Source organism: Glandiceps talaboti, chromosome 4 (genome assembly GCF_964340395.1).
Source record: "Glandiceps talaboti chromosome 4, keGlaTala1.1, whole genome shotgun sequence".
NCBI lineage: Eukaryota > Metazoa > Hemichordata > Enteropneusta > Spengelidae > Glandiceps > Glandiceps talaboti.
In genome coordinates, this window is record NC_135552.1 from 16,997,137 (window position 1) to 17,023,292 (window position 26,156).

Genomic DNA, 26,156 nt, shown 5'->3' on the forward strand with positions numbered 1-26,156 from the left:
ATTCTATCCCATTAGAAAAACAATGTAAAATCATATTGTGGTGTCGAGATACTAGTATTTAACAGGTGTCCCAGTTCACGCATTCGACACATGCGATAAAATCCAAAATCTTATATATTATGTGAATTAAGCCGAATTGGATAAAAGTCATAGTCTACAAAACATCAGTGACAGTGTGTGGTGGCGCCCTTGTCAGAAATATAACAGTTCTATACTTAGTCTACTTTTAAGCGAGCTATATTTCGATGTCTAGAGGTAACATTTTCCTCATATAAACAAAGAAAGCATGTAACTTTCTATACAGTTCCACGGTATGCATTTTCTTAGTATTATGGTTGTTGAAAAACTTTGTCTTCAGGCTTTCTGTGAAAACAGTAGAGCGCCCCCTCCCTTTCGATGGCGTTCGAGAGAGTACAAATTTACTCGAGCTACGTGGGAAGAAAAATATTTTACATGAAGGCTTGTATATGCTTTAATCGGAACTATGCAAATAGCAACACAACACTAGATACATGTTGTATGATCAGTCTGGTTTTTAGAAGACATATGCTGGTTAGAATCCATTCGTGTTTCTACCACATATGTTAAAGGTCCTGGAGCACTTTAATTGTCATGTTTTATGATCTATTACGTTTTATATTAGTTGTTGATAAACATATGTAAAAGGGGGGGGGGGGGGTAGGCGTATAGTCTTTGTGATTTTTCCATACTAACATATTCATTGAGGGCACTCTTTTATACTGAACACACACATCTGAGTTGTGGCCTCAAGTTTTCGTGCAGATGTGATGCATATTGGTGGTATACTACTAAAAAGATAATCAAACAAACAAACAAATAAATAAACAATTACATATATAAACAAACAAACAAACAAACAAACAAACACAATCAAAATAACAAGTATCTTGTACCACACATATACTAGTATGCATACAAACGTTAAGACATACCAACCAAAGTATATATAAACTGTTTAAAAGAATGATCCATTGAAATGCTTATGGCAGCACTTGGCACTGATTACGTGTAAAGTGCACTGACCAAAGACTGTTGGGACCAATTATTGGGGCTTAAGGACTTTCCATTTCTTCCTTGAATCCGTTTTAATTTTCTAACCTACCCTGTCATCATACAAACATCCGTTGAGGGCGCTCGTTTACTGATAATCTACACATGCTAAATCACAACACAATGATAACACACAAAATACAAGTGAACATAGATACTTTTAATGAAACTTTCATCACTTCTTAACACAATATGAATAGAGTAAAGACTAGTAAAGTAAAAATGGTCTGAAGTCATGACAGACTTGGACCCTAAAATGACATGTGGACATAGTCTAGTGTAAATTCTTTCTTTACAGTGCAGTAGATCTCAAAGAAGTAAAGGTTTCACAACACTTGTTGTCATGACGACAAACTGCTTTAATATATATCATACCAAAAAAACGAATTAATGAAATATTCTTTTAATAACTCCTCATAAATAATTGAGACATTGAAGTAACTTAGCCAAAATTGCATGAAACTAAAATGATTGAGTTTAAATATGCTCCTAAACTTTGCAAGATATCAAGAACGTTTCTGACTGAAATAAAAACTAACAACTAGGCTATCTAGTACTATACAAGCCTGGATACGACATTACACTTTGTAGCTATCGAACTAACGCATGAAAAGGACAACAAATAACTACATTGTGCTATGAAACAAATGACTAGAAAATACAGCTTTTATCTGACTATTACACACAACATATAAACCCTTTTATCACCGAGGCAGTTATCAAATACATACACAGCTTTAAGTCCTAGTTTAAAGAAAAACACAGCAGTGAGATCAAAAATCAATTTTATATTATCCCTTCATCATTCCTCTCATCTTGACTGCAGCCTGTACACCCCTAAATAAGCTATAAAATAGGCTCACCCATCCTTTATGCCCCCCCCCCCCCCCCCCCCAGTAAGAAAGGCAGCAATAAACACTGACATCGATAAATGAATTCATATAACATGCTCATACAAATGTACCAAGTGGTGCAAATAGGCCTGTCCAAAATTTGCCATGGTGGCGCTCTACTTCCTGTCTGTGTGTACCTTGGGGGTATAACACATGGCATAGGTTACTTGGTTAATCATAAAACATTGCTGCTTTCCTCGATGTGTGAACAATAGGAAAAACACTCCTGATTTACACTTCTACAGAAAACCAAGGGACAAAGCTCTTAAGAAACGGTACTATGAAGTGATGACAACCCCAATTTGAGCGAGGGCGCTGTATTCCTCAATTTCCTGTTTGCAGTCTGGAATAGCCTATTTTGTGAATGTTTATATTCCTGTGATTTGTACAAAGTAATAATGACCTGCTAGCTATGTGTGAGTTGACTTGAAATACTAATATTGGTCCTAGCCAACACATGACCTTAGTACGGTAGCACTAAAATAAAATTACCGATGGCTAATACGGGAACCATTAGTACAGTACAAATCTAGAGTGTATTCTCTATGTAAACTAAAATCTCTCTCACCACTGAAGCTACAAACCAAATCGCTCTGCTCTCTTTTGTTTCTTTGCCTGAAAAAGTACAAATAAAATTGTCAGAAAACAAAAGTAATTACTGTAAATAAAACTGATCCTTACTGAGATCAGAATAAAATTTTTTTCCCAACTCAGTACTCTTTATTTCTGGTTAATAATATCATTACTGGTTCAATGTATGATCAATACCTGTCACTGTTTGATTAGTGGGGTCAGTGTTTTTGTGAAGGGCTATATAACTGGGTATAGTCTATCATTTTATGGGGGTTCCCCACTATAATCAAGTGTCATGATATTAAAATCTACGCAGACTACACCATTCTGTTCCAGGGGTTCTGAAACCTTAGCAAAAATACTGAGGCCAGTCTGTTAAACAAACACTAAAGCAAACAGCTAACAGTTTTGAAAACAATTTTCTTTTCAAAGTGTTCAAAACAATTTTTTTATAGAGCAATCAGATATGCGCAGTTCATAATTTCAAACTCAACTCCATCAAACTGGTTGATATTGTTGCCATAGTTACAAAAGCTGACATCATGTTATCTTTACCTATGTACATGATTGATATTGTTACCATAGTTACATAGACTGACATCACATCGCACTCACCTCTGTTTCATTTGAGCTACTAAGACTGGTTGATATCGTGGTTGCACCCCCAAATCTCTCAAGTCTTCTCTTTTTCTTATCTGCTTCTTCAAGCTGATAACATAAGAGTACAAATGTTAGAAGAGAATAATATGGTGGACTTTGAAACAAACTGATCTCATGATTCAAATAAAATTGAATATTTTCATAATACAAAAATGCAAAAATATGCAAGCAATCTTTCAACTATTCAAAAGTAAGATGTACAGCATCAAAAGACATACAAAACCCATGACAACGCGTAACAAGATGTACAACACTAACAACAAGAATACGCCACAATTTAAGTCACTGAGTGACTACATCATGTACCATGTCTGGATAGCACACTGTATTAACGTGTCAACCACATAGCATTTTTTGGTTGTTTGGTGTGCTAAATGAAGGCTGAGGCTGTGGTAATTTCAATTTTTTGGTAACTGAATGTTTATGTCATGATGATGTAATCATATCTAAATCTAAAGGTGAGCTTTACCTGTTGCTAGACTACAGGGAGGCTAGCAACCATGTTAACAAACAAGTACACATGAACATACACAAACACAATATCAACAAGTAAATGAAAATACCATTTTAACATATTTCAAACTAATCTATACACAGGCATGTATATGGCAAGCAGAGATCAATATACATGTAGTATAGATATATAGATATACATGTATTCATGTGCTTATGGCATTTTCACTTACTCATCATCATGTATGTTGTGTTCATTTGTGTATGTTTATTTTACTTGTTTGTTTAATAAACGGTTCATGGGCTACCTGTTGCTACACACAAGTCCACATGTATTAGCACTCGGAATAATAAACAAACCATAACCTGTATTAACCACATAATATCATTAAGTTATGGGCTGTGTCCCTTTCAGGACATTACACATACCTTAACAGCTGTAGATGACACTGAACTACCAAATCTTTCTGCCCTTTTCTTTATTTTATCGACATCAATGGACTGTACAAAATGAGGACAAACAACGTAACATGATTAAGTTGGTCATGTCAAAATATGAAATGACAGAGGTGAATATATAAAACTGCTTGACAGTACAACGGTCAAAACAGACCTGTATCACCTTCAACCAAGATCTTTTCTTCACTGACAATATTGGACCATGTTAACTCTAGACAATAATGGGCCATATTAACTCTAAGACAATATTAGGCCATATTAACTCAAAGAGTATTTGGGCAAAGCACAAGTGGTGACCATCTTAATTTCTGAATTTTAGGTTAAAATAAACGATTTTTCAATATCATTATTATTATTACATAAAGAGTGTAAAACTAATAAGTAAACAGAAACAGGAATATCAGATTCTGTTGAATTTTGAACTGTAATATAGCTCTCATATTCTTTTTAATTCTTGAGATTTATTGTTATTTTTGTGTCTAATACTCACACAAGTTATAAGATGTAAACAAAGCCATATTTAACTGTACATATCTGTATTGAATAAGGGTCATGCAATACTTACTGTTATAACTGTTGACCCTGATTTTGTTGTAGTTGAGGTTGCTTTTGTTTGTTGAACTGGTAAGCCAAACCTGTAACATCAGAGAAAACATGGTGTGAGATCAAGCCCCATGATACAATCCTAGCTTCTCACATGACATCGTCGCAAACCATGACCGCTTTACGATACCGTTCTTAACGAGCCGGTCCCTACTAAGTGTAGTGGAAATAACAGCTCTGGTTTGCGAGAATGCTCACATGAATGCATTCTTATTAGTGGGAGCCATACAGATAAGATAAGATTGTTCATTTGGTCTGGACCAAATTTTTATGTAGCTCCACAAATTGCAAGATAAGTGAATTTCAACCCGAAATTAACCTTAATCTGAAATGGACCTTTAACTCTCAAAAAGTCACGTTTTAAGTACATCTAAATGACTGCTTCACACAATGCACTAAAGTCAGAGTTTTGAGGTTAAATTATACATGACAGAAAGTCAGACAGTAACACACCTACAGACAGACAGACAGACACACACACATGTACACACACACACACACACACACAGACAGACATACAGACACACACACATGTACACACACATTGACACACACACATACACACACACATACACACACACAGTGACACACACACACACACACACACACACACACACACACACACACACACACACACACACTGACACTATATCTCAGTCTTATAGACATTTCTTACCTGGCAGCTCTGGCAGCTTTCTTTGAATCGGTAGACATTGCTGATGTCCCAAATCTCTGTGCTCTCTGTGCTATTTTCTGTTTGACAAAACATGCACAAATATGTCACAAAATGATTGAAATCAAGCATATACTACATCAACAGTGTCACAGCTCAGTTGTGTGCAGCAGTACTATCTTTGCAATGAATGCCTTCTTGAGCCAAGACTTCAAAAACTGAAGCACTGGGTAAATTCCCTGTAGTGGTATTTGTAGTGATACTTTGAAAATTGATAGAATCAACAGCTATCGTATGACCACAACAAGAACTTCTATATCAAGATCTAGTTTTGGTTTGATTAATGCGTTCATTGTAATTTCATTGTAAACATACATAAATCAATCATAAAATTTTCACCACCATCTCCATCAGCATCACCAGGATGTAATACAATAGTGAGCAGAAGTAAAGACTAAAATACGTAAGTAAGTTTTATTGCTACAACTTACATCTACTTCTGAAGTTCCCTGAGACAATACAGCAGGAGCAGTTTTAGTTACAGGTGAGGTTGCCTTCACACTTGACAAACTGACTACTTTATGTGTTTCTTTACTTGGACTTGTTGAAAGTTTGCTTTCTTCTGTCTTTACTTCCTCTGTTTCAATCACCTCCTCCCCCTCCTCCTCATCCTCCTCCTCTTCTTCTTCTTCCTGTGAGAAAAAGTGACAATACTTTTGTGTCACATTATGGACAGGGTTTATACACTTACTTACACTGATGGTTACAGGATGATAATATCCCATAATGGTTGGGGGGGGGGGGGGGCTGCAATATTTGTATTACATGCTAAATATATGTTATGTACACTGAGTATATTTTACATATTACAATATTACATTTTCTCATAACTTTTTTTGTTTGGTTTCAATGCCAAGATATCTGTCTTACATAAATCACAATTCAGATTAAGTACTTATTATATCACTGCCAGTGAGCAATATAAGCTTCACCTGCCCAGCAACTATTCCAGATGTTCCTGTCTTGAATAATTGTGAGATTTCATGTGTATAATTAGATTTGGGTGACGGCACATTACGCGATGGCAGACAATACATTTAATGGCAGTGACATTATAGGTACCTGATGGCAGACACTGACACCCCATACATTTGATGTTGATGGCATTCATTCATACATTCCATCATAGCAATTACATGTATTCATAGACTTTGTTTGGGAGGATACAAAGATATAGAATTACACACAGTTTACAACAAATGAAGACAGGAATGTTGTCAAGATGACATTTACCTCTTCCTGTCCTAAGACATCGTCTTCTTCTTCTTCCTCCGTACCTTCATATGAACACAAAAACGTAGGAATAAATGATTGAAAGTTTACATCTAGTGTACAGTATCAACTGAAACAATTGTCATCCTAAATATCAACATAGGTAAATATTGGACAATAAATTACATTTTTACTGACAAAAAGAAAATCATAGTCTTAGAATATTGGTAGTGTTCTCCCACAATAGTTAGCATTGTACAAAGGTGACAGAACAGTGAATTCCATCATTGCAGGTTTTTGAATTTATAGAAATTATGTTAGTTAAATCTGCCACTAAGTAATACATGTAGGAAACACAACAGAGCTAGTAGAAGTACATGCAATAGCAAGAAAGACACAATGAGGAATACCTTGATAAAAATCTTGATAACTGAAACATTTTCACCAACTTGAACTATAAACACTGACTCACTATATCTCAAATTCTCAACTACGTACACCTTGTAATTTGATATTTGATTTTGCTTTTTCTCAATTCGAAGGTATGTATTAATTTGGTGAGGGTATAATGATGGCTGTCATGTTTTTGGACATTTTATCAATCAGAGGCTGGGGAGGAGGGGGGGGGGGGTCAATCTAAATTTGTCATCAATAAGAGCTTACACCCAATATGAATGGTATTGATATTGTCTGTGCCCTTATAAACAAATTGTCACTCTTACATTTGTACATTTATTTAGACTCAGAGATATACAAATTTTATATTGCTAATTTGTTTACTTCTTATGGCACATTTACATGTACATCTCCATGGCTTTTTCATCCAACGTTTTCTCTGAGCAAAGTAACAAGGGTAGAAAACCCTCTCATATTTCCTGAACACCATCTTGAAAATTATAATCCAAAATCATTTCATTTCTTGCAAAAATGATAATCACAAGAGTCATTAGACCAAGACATCTCTCTGTCATCTGGACTCCTAGTGTTAACAGCCTCCCAGCCATCTTGTGAAAGCATTATATATGAATAATACCGCATCATAGAAGTTGCAATCAATTGTTGTGTTTTGCTTTCATATCATGGTTGACAATGACAATCTATGAAATATGTATATGCATAGGGAGATGACATACACACACACACACACACAACATACATACATATGTATGTACGCACACACACACACACACACACACACACACACATACATATATACAGACATGCATGAATATATACATGCATACATGTACAATGTACACACACACACACACACACACACAGTGAGTGACACATACATATAGTTAAATTGTGCATCCTTACAGTACCAACACAGGCTTTTAATGTAGATTTACTCATCACACCAAAAGAGCTATATTATAGATTGTAAGATAGGTCATGTTGTTCAGCCCTATAGTCCAGTTGCCAGAGGTGGTTTTGGGGGGTTAACCTTGCAATGCGAGTTATATGATATTTTTTAGCAGATTCCACCTCAGAAAGGTGTCCTGTTAGCATATCTGACGGGTGCCACTCGCGCACCCCTGGGCATTTTGTTATATCGTGAGAAAACCGAAATACCATGTATTGCTATGGGTAAACACATGTTTTGGTAGGCGTAATACTTACTGCCTATAAAACCATGTCAAAGTTACTTAAAAGTCATATTTACTTGTTACACACTGTATATTATGAAAAGTCATATTTACTTGTTACACACTGTATATTATGAATAATCAGTCAATTACAAATATTTTGTCAAAGGTTTTGGATATTAAAGGTATATTATCTGCAACGGGGACTATTTTTTTACTATTTTTGTTCTTTTTTTCAATATGATTTTACTTTTACACATGGCATAGCATGTAGAATGACCTCGTGTTCAAAGCCAAACAACCTTCCATAAATATATAAAATGATTATTAAAGATTATTAACAACGTTGCTTTTAAAATTGTAAACATTCAAATGCCGCGCAAGAATACATCGACCTTTAAACGACCTATGACGTCAGTGCGATATCAAAGTAGACTGCGCATGCTCTATTTCTCAAATGTTGTGGTTGGAGTTTGTTGATGAGTCGAGTGACGCAGTCAAGAACACGATGCCACGGCCAAAGCTAACGTCATCAGGAAAGAAACGAGCCCAGATTCGGGAAAACGAAGGTAAAATCAACATTCGTGGGGAAATACATCGTTGGAAAGAAATATGTCAAGATTGTAACCTTAAAACCAATCGTGAAGTTGCAAAATTCCTGATAGACTGGTAAGTTGTTTTGACCACATAATGGCACGTGTTTGTAGTGTAGGATATACTATCGTTACGTTACTCATGATCGAGTTTCCTTTCTCTGTTTTATCCTATTTTTCGTTCGAGTACCAAGAATATTCAACAGCGCCAGAACCAGTGAAACGTGTCAATTAGGGATTACAAAATTTTGAAACGTGTAGGGGGGGGGGGGACGACATCCACAGATACTCGACTCGCGTACTCATAAGCTACTGTGATAACATAACACTGATATAGGATACTGTACGTTGTTGTGTTGTGTATTTGCGCCGTCTCCTTTTCAAGTATCACACAATGATGACTGTAATCGGTATCATCTTTGAATCTAGTATTGCTGTTAGATCCCTACGGATATTAAACACACTGTTTAAGGCAACCGAAGGTCGCTAGTTGGGACGGGTGGGGGGGATTAGTTTGTCCAAAATTACAGTCGAGCAAAAGTTTTACAAAATTCCTTTGAACTAACATTTACATGTTGTGGGCTAGCTGGGCAATGTATGCAGGCATGGTAAACTATTCAATAACCCATTACCTCTAGGATATGCATACATGGTTGGAATGTTAGTATATGTACTTACTGAGGATTTAGATACGACTCAGTGTTTGCACATTGTATTCGTTTTTCATTTCTATGCATATCTGCTGTTTGCTAATACTAATAATGTGACCCCAATACACTGTCTATGTTGCATTTTAAATCACATTGCAATCTTTGTGTTCAGTGTTCAGAATGATCATACCTCTTTGTACTACTGTAAGTTATATTTATTTCTCACAAAAAGGCAACTAAGCTTGGAACATTTCCCATGAATGATGCCAAAAGAAAGATTCTTATACTTAGTAGTTGAATGTTTGTTTCAGTTACTCAGTTCATAGGGTGATATGTCTCCAGGATTTATGCTCAGTACTGATGGGAATATCACTGCTGTATTGGCTTTATGATAATTATGTGTTAGATGAGTGCATAGACATTGTCATTCACATATTACAGTGGTTATTTTTACAAGCCCCTTCTCAAGCTAAATTTGCATGAAAAAAATAAGCCATTGTTGTTTGTTTGTACTAGCTGACAACTGCCTTCTCTGATAGACTGCTATTTATAATATCAGGACTTGTGGAGACGACTTAGTCATAGACACTGCACGAAAGTAGGGTCTGTGCTTCAGCTAGACCTCATGGCTTTCCCCCTCGATCATATTTCACCTTTCATGGATGAAATATATATATATATATATATAATATACGCTCTGCCACTGCGGTATAGAGCACTGTCTTAGCAGATTGATACTCACCGAGTTATATATAATATACATGTATATATATATATATATATATATATATATATATATATATATATATATATATATATATATATATATATATATATATACTGTTGAATATCACGCTGATGTGTCATTCACGTTTTTAGAGTGTTTTAAAATCTGTATCTGTCTGGTTATAAAAATAGCGACGCATCTCGGCTTTTGTGATTTTTTTTATGAGATTGGTATACTTTTGGACATTTCTTTGGTCATGAGGGGGACTGTATTTATGTTTAGATTAGGAAATGTTGGATTTTTTTACTAGCAAGGTATACTTTAGCGAGCAAATCAGCCCAACAAACATTTTTGCAAAATTTTTTCTTCTTCAAACTGACACATTTTTTTTCACATCTGAGACTGGCAAACTGTGACTTTCAAGTTGATGTCAATTCCTCCATCCACTAATTCACAATTTCATTATTTTTCTAATACGTAAAAAAGAAGTTTAGATAATTGTGAATATGGGGGCGGGTAGAATGACTTATTTTTTACACAGACTAAATTACAGAGTACAATAATACAAGTGTAAAGATGCTAACATACAGCATTTATATATATATATATATATACCGGTCATACCACAATTGTACTGGACAATTGTTGCCCCTCACCAATAAACATGAATCATCAGAGGGAAAATGTATGTAAACCAATATACTTCTTTAAGGGTAAGAGTTAATTTATTATGCTGTGTCTTTGTCTGTTTCAAAATAGGTATTATACCAACCCAAGAAGAGTTGCTGGATGTGTTCATCCAACAACTTCAACTCCACAGGCATGGACTGGTAGTAAAAAGCGAAAAATTGAAACCCCTGTTGTATCAGAAATTTCAATGGAATCTGAATTAAGGTAAAAATGCATATGAAAAAATAATATCTGTATGGTTTTACTGCCCATTGGGTGTTTGTTTATGACAAGAAAAAACTAATTTCTGTTTTATCCAACCCTTTCCACTGTATTCACAGTAATAGTGACCAATACGATGGTAGTACTACACTGACTGCTGTGTCAGGAGTGGAGGAAATCCAAACTGGTGATGGTGATGATGATGATGGTGATGATGATGATGATGGTGATGATGATGATGATGATGATGATGATGATGGTAGTAATAATGGTAGTAATAATTGTGGTGTTGGCAATCAAGATGATGGTGATCATGATAAAAAAAACAAGTATGTAATGTTACAGATTTATGTTCTCGTACACAATTAATTATTGTGAGAAGTGCAACAGCTTTCAAGCTATAAATACATGTGGTTGTGATGATGAACTTTGATAAATTATACTACACGTGTATATATGAAATGTGGCATGTTACTGTATGTTACATTGATTCTTTTACACACTTTTATTTTCAGTCATGAAAACATTTTGTCCACCTTTTTCATATATTGATTTCAACTATGATGAATTCTTCTACATGGTAACAAATATTGCACCATTGGTGTAATATTTCATTCCTTTGTATTGACACCATTTTCTCTTTTAAATTAGAGAACGAGAGAAGGGAAAAGGTATGAGAAAGACCCTGTCTGAATCATTTGTAGATCCATTTCAGTAAGTAACAATTATTTTTGCACTAGTACTGAAAATAAACTAAGAACAGTTCATCTTATCATTTATAGCACATCTGAACTTGTTAGGTTAGTAGTGTTATAGGCATTTCAAAGTGTGTGTGTGTGTGCGCGCGCGCACCGGTTGCCTTTTTTTCGGCCGATATATTACATTGAGTTTCTAGTTATCATTCAAATCAAAATAATCTGACCACCTTGTTTCTGGATGTGTTACTCTGCAGTTATTATTGATTACCTTTTTACACACTTGGTCATAGCAACCATGCCCATACCCTTAACAACAGTAATATAATGATGCATATCTCACAGATGAATAGGAATGGGTGGGTAAGTGATAGTTTATATTGCAAAGCTGAAAAGTGTGAAGAGCAGGCAAGTTGTAAAGATTCCATGAATGTGTGCAAATATGCAAAGCAACAAAGACCATGTCCATAGCCACAGCAAATACACTTGGGCAACAGTACCTTTGAGTTTTACTCATGGGAAGCCTGATTTTGACCTTTGTAGTAATTTGTACATTGTTTGCTAATCACTTGATAAGATACTGTGTGCATGAAGTCTACCCTTACTTCCTGTTATTCAGTGAGAAGAGTTTCTTTTGTTAGTCCCACTGGACGAATTCCAAGACGGGGACTTGTGGATTGGGTTACGTCCGTCCATCTCTTCTTGGAGATGTCTGGATCAATTTTTTTTCAAACTTTGTACAGGGGCAACATACTATGGCATACATATGCACGTTAATTTGTTTCATGATATGATCCAATATGGCCATCAAGCAGTTTGAGAATTTTCCCTGTCCAAAGCCATAACTCAGACATGCTTGAACAGATCTCATTCAAAGTTTGTATTAGGATAGTGTTCTATGACATACATGTGCATATCCATTTTCGTCGTGATACGATCCAAAATGGCTGCCCCCCCCCCCCCCCCCCCCCCCCCCCCCTGTATCCAACCGATCCTTTATTGTGGAATGGTTTATTCCATCATGTCATCTTTAAGAGTAGGCATGTCTCATGTCCAACGAGGAGACAAAACATGAGTAGGCATGCTCCATGTCCAATGAGCAGACACAACATATCTAAGTCTGTTTGATTTAGGTTCACAAGTGTTGTTGTGTGATCAAAGTAGTGATATCAAGGAAATGACAACATAAACTGCCAGTTCCTTAAAACCCAATCATAGTGAGAAGTATGTCATTCCCAATGACTTGTTGTACAATAGAACATGTATCATGACTGTAGGTTTACATTTGCTGTTTTATCTTTTTCAAGACTTAATGATGTTACTATAGATATTACACTTGAAGAATTCACGGATGAAGAAGATGATGATGATTCAGACTATGAACCTAGTTTCGATATAACCATTAGGTGGGTAAACAAGATGTCATGAGTCAATCCATGTTGTTGTTTTATCGCAAATGTGTAAAACAATGTACATCCTTCCTCTGTCCCAGTCTTATTAATAACATTGAAATGATCTCAATTAGGGTACTTATAATTCATTATAGTTAATTGCTTTATAAATATAACTGCAATTTTCGAAAGTAACACTGATATTTTGTTCCCATTCTCAGTAACAGTACATTAGCATGATACAGCAGACCAGGTGGTTATCTTGTACGTTTACCAAAATGAAACGATAAAAGGTATACGTACATGTAAAGTAAACATATTCTGTACAAAAACAATTCAATTTAGTACATTTCAGGTATAAGACATACTTTAAATTTTGAATTGATGATTTCAAGACAATATATTATAAACTATAATAAGTCTAAGGTAAACAAAAGTTAAAGTATATTTATTTTCTACTCATTATACTGCATTTTAGTAAGGATTGGACATTTTTTTCAGGCCTGAAGTTTTTGATTTTGAAAACATGCCAATTGAAACAGATGGTGGTTTGGATGAAGACAATGAAGACATAGAGGATGAAGACATAGAGAGTGAAGATGAGGAAGACATGGATATACCCGAGGATGTTTGTGAAGGAGTAAACAGAATTCGGTCAGATGAACATGTAAATAGGTTACTGGATGATGGTGTCTACCTTGTTTTCATGAAGCAGATAGTTGCCTTGGCCAAAACGAACGTCGCCAACATTTGTAGTACTAAAGACTGCAAGGCTGTAGTGCAGCTTATAACAGAATCTGTAGGATCAGCTGTGTATTTGAAATGGGTAGGTTGATGTCATTGAGTCGCAATATGCATCAGAGTTTTTTTTTTAATGTAAATTAGCTATTGTCACAATGTATCTTTTTCATCCTCATGGTGAATTATAATCCAGATTGGCTGGGAATTACTTTATAACCTTATGTCACCATAATAAAAGAATATACTACTACTATGCTAGGTAGTGTGCATTTGTAGATTCATACATGTCATATTTTATCAAACAATATTTGCATACATTATGTGATTGACTGCTGAAATTGAGAGACTAAAGTACTTTATGTAGTAGCTACTGTATACTCTTTTTGTACCAGAGACCTAGTTTCTTTATTTCTTGTTGATAATATAAAAAACATTGGTTTTAATGAAGTACAATATATAATGTTAGAAGTACTATTTTGCTTTGTAGGTATGTCTTTCAGGCCATATCTGCCACATGTGGTGCTCCCAACCAGTATTGAATAGAAGACTCCATAGTGGTGACCTCTTGACATCAGCTGCCATATTAATGTCAGGGAATAACTATGGCAAGATTGCTCTGTTTGCAAACATGTTAAATTTGAAAGTTGTGTCAGCATCTACCTTCCATAGAATTCAGAAACACTACTTGATCCCCTGTATAGATGAGTATTGGCTACAACACCAAGAAGACATCCTAAGTAAATACAAAGATAAGAGCATTGTAGTACTTGGTAAGTTGTTTGTACCTAAAGTAGTGTTATTTTTAGCACAACTGAACTGAGGTTCAGTAGTTCTATAGGGATCGCCGGGTGTCTGTGTGTGTGTATGTGTAAACAACTTTTAAAAATCTGTACAGTTGTGCTACAATGCCATTGGCGGTATTTTTATATACTTTTATCAGTGGTGCTTCAATACAATATGTGACTGATGTGTTACATGTATGTGCTTCTTACTTTGCAGGTGATGGGAGAATGGACTCACCAGGTTTTTGTGCACAGTATTGCTCATACACTTGTATGGAAAATGAGTCGAAAGACATCCTTTCCATCGTAACAATGGACAAAAGGGAAACTGACAGAAAGTCTACCAATCTTGAGAAGGCCTGTTTTGAAAAGAGTATAACCGAGTTACGAGGAAAGGGTGCCAGTATAGGAGAAGTTGTCACGGATGCTCACATGCAGATTGGGTCATTAATGAGTAAGTTTATCATTCAAATATTCTAAAGAGCATCAAGGCTGAAGTTTTTCCCTGCCATATCATCATGTATATTATTATCAACTGTAGAGAAAGTTATGACATTTACCCACCTTGTTATGAAGTGGAGTCAAAATGGATTTTATACCTTTGTTAAAAACCTTTTTCTTGAGGAAGTGATACAGCAAACTATTCTGTCATATGGGAAGATAAGACTCGCATATGTTGTTACAACAGCCATAATTGCTACATCATATAACTAATTCCTTGCAAACTTTTTAAAAATCATTTTTTATTGCTGAAGGTTTTGCATGGTCTCTCTTTTATATGTTGTAAAACAGTAAAATTATTGTAGTGAGGATAAATGTTCAATGGTCTTTATCATACCACTACTCTTTTATTAGTTGATACACAAAAAGAAAACACTGCTGATGTTATAAATCAGATTATTAAAAATGCGTACTGAAATAATGTTGGCTGAATGCCTATTTGGCTCTTGAGTATGCAACAAATAGAGTTATGAAAAAATAATCCAATATTTTTATACAGAGAAGAACTACCAAGATATTGTGCATTCCCTTGATATATGGCATGCAGCCAAGAATTTGGGCAAGAAAATAATTAAGGTAAATATACATACATTGAAATTGATGCAAACTTTTGAAGCATTTTATTGTGTTAGAGATAATACATTTCCTTCTTAGGCAATAAATAATTTCAAGAGCACAAATAAAGTTGTAAATTGTGCTATCGTGCAATACCAGACCAGTATGTTTGTGAAAATTGTTGTTTGGGGCAAACCGATCAATACAATACAATACAAATCTAGAGTGTGGTAAATCAAGATATGTTCCTTCTTGAAGTCAGTGATGTTTTTTCTCCTTTATTTTCATGAGCATGAGATATGCAAATAAAAGCAGGACACCATCCTGGCACTTACTTAGCATAAAAACTCTATTATTCTTATTCAGTTGACTAGTATGTGCTACTTGAATGGCAAGTTGTGGATGTAGTTTACATTGATTTCAATTACTTCTTAGTCTCTATAAACAAAACTGTATATTTGTGAGTTTTGTTCTTTACTATAAGTGGCAAACAAAATGTTTGTGCTATTCCTCTGAAAAGGTCATACTTTTGTATTTTACAGGCTGGTCAAAACAAAGAATGCAAACCATTATTGAAATGGAGTAGGCACATTGTTAACCACTTCTGGTATTGTTGTAAAAAGGCTACAACTTATGAAGAATTTTTGGTAATTATAATGTATTTTCAATTGACTGAATAATGCATTGATTTCTTTAAACAATATTAGCAAATGTTTGAATTTAATGTAACTGCTGTCTAAGTGTAACCACACTGTAGTTACTGTATTGTCTATAGTAGTAGAAGGATTTACACACAAGTTTGGAGTAGGTGTGATACACAATATCATTATGTACATTGCATTTCACTTATCAGTATAGGTCAGCAAGTAAGGAACCAATAAGAATCATGGTTTAGAAGGAGGGTGTTTACTGTCATTTCAATCTGTCTGTAAGGCATACTTGAAACCTTGGTACAGCCTCACAGTCTTTCCTTGCATGCCTGACAGTGTGCTGTTAATCTGCTACCCTCCTTTGTTGATCTGCAGTAAGAGAGAGCCCCACCCCTGTATGAAAATGATAGGCCCATCCTCTTATTTATGTTTCCACATATGTTTTGCATTCTTTCAGGGAATCTGGCTTGGAGTCCTACACCATGTTGTCAATGAACATCAGTGGCTTTTCGCACATGGTGGCGGAGAGAATTCTTGTGATCATGGGCCTCTAAGTAATGATGGGAGAGAAACCGAGTGGCTACAAAAAGGAAGTGTCGCGCACGATGCCCTTCGGAAAATTGTGTATGATAAACGTTTCTTCTCCAAAGTGAAGAATTATTTGAATTTCAGGTAAAAAATTACAAGATGAACTGAAAATGAGGAGAAATGTTGTTAATGTGCTTGCTGAGACTTTGAAATGTCTTTCTTTCTGTACTGTTGTACCTCTGAGTAATCAATATCTATAGCAAGTACAGGCCTGGCTATATATCTCTTCTTGTATAAGTTCATAAAATATGTAAATTATCAATTGAATCGATACCATCATGTGATATATTTGCTTGGTCAACATCTTAAACAAGTTTCATTAAAATTTGGTGTGCACAGTCTTTCTTGGAATAGGCCCTAATTACCAGAGTTCATTACGTATGCAAATGAGCAATTAATTGAAACCACTGAATTTCGTTACAAATACAAATAGTTGATTTTCATGATCTTACTAAGAGTTTGATGTATGACAATGGTGAGTTATGGTTTATAAGAACTTATTCTTATTGATTACTAATTAACATGTTGATTATTGTTGTCTCGAAATGTAAATTTGTAGGAGCACTGCTGAGTTGGAAACTTTCCAACAACATATTCTAATGTATGCAGCCAAGAGATATGCATTTTCACCACCGGTTTATAGGGTTAGAAATAGACTGGCAGCCATTGACCACAATATCCACAACAGCAGGGAAGCCAAAATGAATAAGAGTGAAGAAATAATGTGAGTAAAACAAAGTAATTCATTTCATAACAAATTATAGTTCTTTTTATTACACTTTTTTTATTTTATACAAATTGTATAAATAGATTTCTCCAAAAAAATATATGTATATGTGCACACACACACACACACACAGTTGTCAGCTGGCATGATCAGGGCTTCCATAACATTCATAAATTTATAAGGAAATAACTTAACAAGTATGAAAATAAATTAGAATATAAAAAATACATGATAAAACATTTGTGATAAAGGTATAGGTGTAGATGATTACTCAGTGTGTGTGTGTATTCATGAGTTATGGGTGATAAACTGTACAGTTTTATAAATGCCTATAGAACTATCCAAATATCTACATAGCAAGTCTAACATATGCTTTTTATTTATATTGTTACCCACAGCAATCAGAGACGCTACAACAAAAACAGTCATAGATGGTCTGTTTGTCCTGTGAAGACTACAAAGACATACCCTCATATACGGCAACTAAAACAATCCATCTTACAAAAACGACTGGTGGACAGACAAGGGATGCAGAGGAAAAAGGAATTGGAGCCACAAGACCCACGACGGTTGTCAGCACACCTTGCACCAACATCCCCACAACCTACAGCTGCTCTTGTACAAGAACAAGTTTCAAGAAGATCATAGATTACAACTCTGAAATGAGTGCTGTTGATTTTGCTTATATACAGAAGGGTTTAGTAATGTTTATAGTGAAATATAAACAACAAAGTAACATGCAAGAAAACCAATGAAAACCTTCAGTGCATATATCATGACCCTCTATTGAGCTTGTTTGTATCTACTGGAGTTATTCCCTTCATAAATTTTACATTGTGAAATAGACTCAAACATGTTCAATCCACAAGTAAAAAGTAAAGTGTTTTCAGCATATACTAATTATTGTTTATAGCATCCACATTTAAGTGTTAAAATACACTGTCATTTGCTAGTTGACCTTATTGGAAAGGCCATGTGATAGGCTTGGTAATACACCAATTGAAATAGTATACTTTTACATTTGGCATGAATGCATTCAACAAGTGTAGCACATAGAGAAAGTGCTTTACTACAGTGGTACTTGTACACCATAACCTCATTTCTGTTTATCAATATGCATACCCCATTCCTGATATTTATTTATGACAAGTAACAACAGTTTTAACAGCTATGGCAGCAATGAACACCTAACAGAACCCATCCCCACATCCGAACTTGTATTTTATAAACACAGTTTTGTGTAAATGGTATCTCATAAAGGTCATACACACATCAACATTGGTATTTTGCTAGTACCAATATTTAACATGTAGTAGGATGAACGGAGTGGTTTGGGGTTGAGGGGTATATAGCTAAGAAAATTGTTAGTTAAAAGTTTTTAGGCTTGTGTTAGAAATTTTTTTCAGACCATGGACAATTGTAACCTGATTACAAATGGGAAAATAATACAAACAAATTGGATTCATAACAATTGGTTCATCATCGTGGAAAGCCAACTATTTCGAAAAAATAGTGCAATTACTGAATGAAATCATCATGTTGGAAAAGTAGAGACTTGTATTACACCATGGTTTGATAAGAAAAGTTTTATGGTCTTTTTTGGTATATATACAATGCCAGAGGAATAAATGGTATTAATCCGATTTAGTTGTTTACTTCCCTGTTTGTAACAGGTTCTGTTTGTACATGGTCCAATAACTAAAGTTGTCTTCATATATTTTGTTTTATGTTTTATAATGTGACATTTATTTGATGGTGTCTGTGTATGTATGTATGTATGTATGTATGTACATGTAGGTATGTATGTATGTGATTTTGTTTGTTTGTTCTTCGTTTTGTCGAATATAGTATACTGTTTTAACATGAAATTTGGTCCACACCTCCAGGGTGATGGCTTGAAGTTATTTTGACATACAGCTATGGTTACACTAACTGAGCATATGGATACATTTCTTTTCATCAGTATGGCTTCAGATTGGTTCTCTATGACGATACAATATCTATGGGTAAGGCAAAAAAAACTATGCAAGCCTTCCTGGCATGAACCCTGTATACTGACCAAAAGGGTCCGGGTACCTGTCCCTGATTGTCCAAACACAGCAACTGGGGATGACTCTCCTCACCCCAGCTCCTAGGCGACCATGTTTCCACATGACAAACTGTCTGTAGGCAGCATGACGATTTGCTTTTGCGAGGTCGTCATCGTCTGGATATACCAGCATATCCCGTCGGTATATTCTTGCTAGGGCTAGTACAGCCTCGTTCAAAATAAGTACTGTGAACTCCTGGTGAAGGACAGAAATATATATTTTTTTTATTTTTTTATGTATAGTGTTTGAATATAGACTTCAGGCCAACTGATAGTTTTCAAGCTGCACTGAAATGTTTGTTGTTTAAGAAAAAATAAAAATAACTTTTTTTCACCATGGTTCACAGTAATTTGAAAACACAGTGTGTGTGGACTATCATAAACTATCTACATCATTTTAAACATTCTCATATTGTGTTATCTAGAGTGCCTTTCTGATTTCCTTTCGTGGAAAAACAAAAGCAATATGGGTTTTTGTTCACATTTACTCAATAACTTTTTATATAAAAAAAACCCTATGACGGATCTAAAAATGTTGTTTAAAATAGTAAGTTATGTGTTATGCATACATCATCAACTTGACTAACACATAATGGGAATTACAGTATTACATAGGTAAGGCATATTCTGAGACCAATGATTCATTATCATGTTAAAATATTTTTTGCAATAATCTCACTTACTGCCTGTTGTGAAATACACAGCTCTGGTTGCCTGTTACAACACAACCTTTCTGGTTGTGTAGGCATCTCCCTACACCGAGTACACAGACACCAATTAGGTGACTGTGTACCCGGAGTAGGGTGATGACCTCCAGGTTGTGTTGCAACAGGTACAACCAAGTCGAATATAAGGCCTGGGTGGTTTTCCACCATAAGCAGCAACAGGTTATCCTTATCTTCTGCTGTCATGTTATTTATTATAGTCTGAAAGAGTTAAAGTCAGTAATATTTTTTAATAATAATGAATTATTTACATGATCATATTTATTGATAACATTTGGTAATGGTCAATAAAAGAAGATAACTTATCACAACTTACACGCAGTCTCGCTTTCCTTTCTTCTAATAGTCGTAGGGCTTCCTCAGCTGCATCTTGTCTCCCTCTTCCACTACCCCTACTGCTTGCTCTTCCCCTACTGCTTGCTCTTCCCCTAGTGCTTGCTCTTCCACTGGTGCTTGCTCTTCCCCTACTGCTTGCTCTTCCACTAGTGCTTGCTCTTCCACTAGTGCTTGCTCGTCCACTAGTGCTTGCTCGTCCACTAGTGCTTGCTCTTCCACTAGTGCTTGCTCTTCCACTAGTGCTTGCTCGTCCACTAGTGCTTGCTCTTCCACTAGTGCTTGCTCTTCCACTAGTGCTTGCTCTATCACTTCCTCCTGTCCTTGCACCACCTTTTCCTCTCCCCCTGCTACTGCCTCCTACTCTTCCTTTAGATCTACCCTTGCCACTTCCTCCTTTACCTCTCATTCTCCCCCTACCTCTCCCTCTCGTATGTTCTATGTCCGACTGTTGGTCTGTCGATGATGCTGGTGAAAACTGAAACATTACAATATTATCATAGTATGAAAATCATGTAGTCAATAAATTAGGTAGTTTTCCTCACATAGCAAAAGAATAAGGTTCCTATTAGACACCCCCCCACACACACACACATACATACATACATACATACATACATACATACATACATACATACATACATGCATACAAATATACAAATATACAAATGTCATGAAAAAAATAGCATTGTGGTCAAAAAAGCGCCACGTATAATGAATTCAGAGTAAAAAGGGTATTTGTGTAGGTTGTGTATATATATAATCTTGTAAATAATTAGATTGTTATTATGAACACTAGAGAATAGTTCGCCCTGAAATGTGTGTGCCTTCAAAAGGTTTCATATTATTTCCGTGCATGTGTGTATGAAACTACACATGTATAGGTGAGACAGTTTTTATCTAAAATAAATCAGTGTGACGATGGAATCACTTTCACGGTAAAAGTATAGCATAGACAACAATAAAGGCCACCAACTAAATTTAAAATCAAGAAGCGTGTTGCAAATTATTTTTCCGGTATTTTTTTTTGGGGGGGGGGGGTTGCTAAGTGGGATAAATTGTTGCTCGAACCAGATAAATGTTGTGCGTCAAAATAATTATACATTTACATTATTCAATCTGAAGTTGGTTTCGTAATTTATTTATAACCCATCTCTTATGTTTCTTTTGCGAATGCTATAAAATTTGACATGCTTACGTAATGAATATATTCAACAAAAACTTCGCATTATGTAATAATGTTTACTCTTATCATATTCAAACTCGACCACCGTAAAGTTTGGCTCAGCATCAGCCTATACTGTCGACAGTCGTTCGTGCCGTTTTTGCTACGTTTCATCTAAATCAAAGTCGTCGCATCGCTCTGTAGCACTGAGTACTAATGCGTATGTGATAGGAACTGCGATTGCCGGAGGCACGACCTGTCAGTACGTGGTTATAGTATTGCTCCGGATCGGAGCGAGGCGACTTTAGTTTTAGATAAAACGTAGCACATCAGCCTGGCAATAATTTTTTTTCTTCAAAAATGTTCTTTGAATCATGCTTCGTACCTCCACGATCTATCCAGGAATAAACATGTCAGCTTTTCACACTCATACATAATACATTTACAGTAAACTTTTGAAAAACATACATGTATATTCCAAACAAAACAATTGCAGAGAAAGTTGAGTAAAATCGCCGTCAGCCTATTTAGAAACTAAAAACACGTCCCCGATAAATGCTGCGGGAAATGTAATATAAATCTGTGTATACTGTCACTTCTTCTAAGTTGACTAGGGTATTGGCTGGCTAAATCATCGGTGAACGTCCACAGCTACACATGTTTTCCATGTATGTTACAAGTTATCGTCAATAACATAATAATAAAAGCATGCACGAAATACATAAACAAAATAAACATTGTGAACGGAGCAGGGTCCGGTCATAGCTGCAATAATTGTAGCGTTTTGCTGCGGTTTTGATGGTTTTTTCATGTTTTTTTTTCGTCTGTTTTGGTGACTTTTTAAATTTTAGTGTTTAACCCCCACCTGTTTAAATATTAAAACTTAAAAAGTCACCAAAACAGACGGGAAAAAAATCAAAACCGCAGCAAGACGCTACAATTATTGCAGCTTGGTCCGGTCACAGTGTTTCATATATAATAGAAAATAGCTACAAACAGAAACTAGCATTACGCTCAACTTGCCATTCATACTGTCTACTTACATTGTAGTTCGGGTCATTGTAGTCATTATCGCTATATGAAAAGGCTGGATCGTCACTGCTGAAGTCTGAAAACTCCATTGTTCAGGCCAGCTGCATTCATTCAGTGGTCGCTCGAGGACAGTGTTAGGTTAGCGTGCGTATGTTGACATTACGTAATCACGCAAGGGCCGATCTCACCCCTTCTCACGTTCTGTCGCGTAGTTATGACGTCGGTATCACATGATTTGTCTCGAGCGATGTCAACAAGAATGGCGGGCGGTTTGAAAAGAAGTAAGTCGGTCGAATGTTTTACAGCTCTCGTATGTCACTTTGGAGTAACATTGACGACTAGTAGACAAGTGAATCTTCTAATTAGAGGGATTGGTCCATTTACAGGTTAGTTTTAACATATTTTAAAATGAAAGACACTTTCCAAAAAAATAGTCCCCGTTGCAGATAATATACCTTTAAAATATCATAATTAGGCCAAAGGTCAACAGCATCTCGCCATTTTCAGTTGTTATGACTTATAGGTAGTGGATGTGTTTGCTGTGTATCGTTTGGGTACATCCATGTATCATATAAATTTTATTTATCAAATCAGGTTAACCCCCAAAACCACCTCTGGCAACTGGACTACTATCAGACTTCTTGTTGATAGCATGGCTAGACTGTGACGTCGCATCCTAAAGACTACACAAGTGCAAAATTCAAACTTGGCAAATAACGTGACATTCATAACCAGTCACCTGCAGTGAATATCACACAACTTACTCTAAATAGACTGTAAAAATATGTCATGCTATTCAGCCCTATCAAGGTAAGTGACAGTTGACAGAGTGGCATGAATATCACACCTTACAAACTATACTTTAAAAGTGGTGAAATTTAAAACACAACTAATACAAATACTTGCACAGAATTACCAAGGAAGGATAAAAGAATACACCAGGATTTAACAGTGCAAGACTAGAGCAAAGGTAAAGGTAAAGACTATTTGCCAAATAAAATTGTAAGTACCTTCCCCTGGTTGATGCACAATGATATCACCTGCAGAGAGCCAATACAAATCATTCAATTAGCAGCCATGGCAACTTGAATACTGTAAACCTAGATATTTTCACTACTACAAAATTTTGCAATTTTACAGTCTTCAGCAAGTTCTCAAAGACTAATTGTCTCTAATTACCAGACTGGTTACATTGTGTTCATTTGCAAGAAGGCACTTTAGTCACTACTTATTTTTGCATTTTCGTTTTTCCAACGAAATTAGTGAAAATAAGTCTTTAGCGAAAATGTCCCGGTTTACAGTATTATTGGCATCAAGCACAGATTGCAAAAGTCATAGTTACAATATAAGGCAGAGAAAACAAATGTTTATTTCCGGTAACATGACTTCTGAAAATAGGATAGGCAGGTCATTATATTTTATTTTTATTTACTTTGATTTAAAAAAAAAAATTAGTTTGACCGCCCAAGAAAAGATACACGTTGGTCACAATACTTCCAAGTTCCATGAGTCGAGAGTTTGAAGTGTGTGTCAAAGTAGTAAAGGAAGACAATTATAAGTTTTAAGTAGATTAACATGTTATGCAGACTGTACTTTTATAGTCTAAAAAAGACCTGGTTTCTCTCTGGAATAAGACTTTTAAAAAAGTGACCACAGATGAGACAAAGGCATGAAGGTGTACAAGGAAATAGAAGTAAACTGTTACCATTTTATCCTTTTGCATGAAAAATAATTTAACACTGGGATCGGTCAGGTTATCGGAAACACACTTTTTTTTTATCATTTGCACAATTTCATAATTGATTTAAAATGTGCTTTGTTGATTTTCCATCAATATGGGTGAAATTTTAGCTTTGCAATGAGCATGTCAATATGTAGTCTTGCTGCTGGACCCCTCTGGCTATTCTGCTCACTGTGAAGTCAACTGAAGGTTGCTAGTGAGGGCGATAGATCAGAAGAAAGCCTGAGGTCTAGCAGCTAGACTAGTCAACATGTTGTGCATATGATTTCCATCAAAAGAGGAGATAAAATTGCACCTTTACAATTGCCTTGCTTGTTTTTAATAATTTGATTTTAACACTTAAAAGCTGTTCTAACACTTACTCATGCTAAGCTGTTATTTTTTTCTGTAAATGTTTTTACACCATTCAGATTCACAATATCATCCTTGCAACTACAAACATATTAGAAGATATGCTAGGTATTAAACTCACCATTTTCTCCAAGATGTTCTTGAAGTCTCTGTACAAGTTCTGCTTTGTTTCCCTTACTATCTAATCCTTTCTCCTGAAGAAGTTTCCTGAGTTCTGCAACCTGAATAAAACAGAGTTTACAGTTATTATTAGATTCTGATTTCAAATCTGAGTTTTTATAAACCAACAGCTCCAAGCCTGAGATTATTTGGCCATATTATTACTAGTGATCTGATCTCATGCAAGACAATTCAGCGAAAATTTGGACAAATTTAGTGAAAATGGAAAGTGATTCTTATCTAAGTGACAATAAAGTATTTTGAAATATGTGGAAGATCCTGAGATGGGAAAGAAAGTGAAGAAAGTCCCACTAAACTGACTACGTCCACTCCTACAAATTACAATGAAGCATGTGTTGGCACCTTGGTGCATGGTGGTAAACTCCATTGATTGTATCATGTATTGTTGTCATTTGTGAATCAATGATGGCAGGGGTTTGTACTCATCGACACGTAGACAACCGCCACGGCCATCTTGAACATGCTTCTGCCAGTGATAATCGATTGGACAGGGCAAACAATAAAATTTTCCATTCAATGGTATTACGTACAATTTGTATACGGGGTACGTATGCTTTCATTTTTCAACAGTCTTGCGGGATCTGATCATGACACGCTGACCAGATCGATGACTGAACTAGGTACAAATGCCGATCGCTATTGCATTTACATTCGTACATTACAGTATTGTAACAGTTTACGTGAATAGCCATGACAGCATGGACAGCTGAAGTATGAATGGCTTAAAAATCAAAGTTGCTTTAAAGTTGGATCAGCGCTTGGAAACGTACCTTGAGTTTCTTCATATCCACGAGTTCCGCCAT

The 26,156-nt window shown here is 35.6% G+C and overlaps 2 protein-coding genes across 2 annotated transcripts; one reads left to right on the forward strand and one right to left on the reverse strand.

The window, feature by feature from the left end:
* Window positions 1-1,970: 1,970 nt before the first annotated feature.
* LOC144434249 (uncharacterized) lies at window positions 1,971-26,156 on the reverse strand. Its single transcript, XM_078122703.1, has 10 exons — window positions 26,124-26,156; window positions 25,295-25,394; window positions 24,092-24,121; window positions 6,679-6,722; window positions 5,877-6,077; window positions 5,389-5,465; window positions 4,675-4,744; window positions 4,080-4,151; window positions 3,153-3,245; window positions 1,971-2,579 (listed from the first exon to the last, which is right to left on the reverse strand). Exons 1-10 carry the CDS (start codon window positions 26,154-26,156, stop codon window positions 2,541-2,543), a joined length of 759 nt encoding a protein of 252 aa, XP_077978829.1. The 3' UTR covers window positions 1,971-2,540.
* On the forward strand, window positions 11,362-19,423 carry LOC144433886 (uncharacterized). Its single transcript, XM_078122278.1, has 11 exons — window positions 11,362-11,436; window positions 11,759-11,821; window positions 13,110-13,208; window positions 13,695-14,019; window positions 14,422-14,704; window positions 14,934-15,170; window positions 15,717-15,793; window positions 16,315-16,419; window positions 16,880-17,094; window positions 17,570-17,734; window positions 18,136-19,423. The coding sequence occupies exons 2-11, from the start codon at window positions 11,781-11,783 to the stop codon at window positions 18,383-18,385; spliced, it is 1,797 nt and encodes a 598-aa protein (XP_077978404.1). The 5' UTR covers window positions 11,362-11,436; window positions 11,759-11,780; the 3' UTR covers window positions 18,386-19,423.

Coding starts and splice junctions, on each gene's coding strand:
- LOC144434249 (XM_078122703.1), bottom strand. CDS start 26,156: ATGGCGGAACTCGTGGATATGAAGAAACTCAAG. Junction 6,723..24,091: donor TGTGCATCAACCAGGGGAAG/GTACTTACAATT, acceptor GTTCATATGAAG/GTACGGAGGAAGAAGAAGAA. Junction 3,246..4,079: donor TGTCATCTACAGCTGTTAAG/GTATGTGTAATG, acceptor TTATGTTATCAG/CTTGAAGAAGCAGATAAGAA.
- LOC144433886 (XM_078122278.1), top strand. CDS start 11,781: ATGAGAAAGACCCTGTCTGAATCATTTGTAGATCCATTTCA. Junction 13,209..13,694: donor AGTTTCGATATAACCATTAG/GTGGGTAAACAA, acceptor CATTTTTTTCAG/GCCTGAAGTTTTTGATTTTG. Junction 17,735..18,135: donor AATAAGAGTGAAGAAATAAT/GTGAGTAAAACA, acceptor TGTTACCCACAG/CAATCAGAGACGCTACAACA.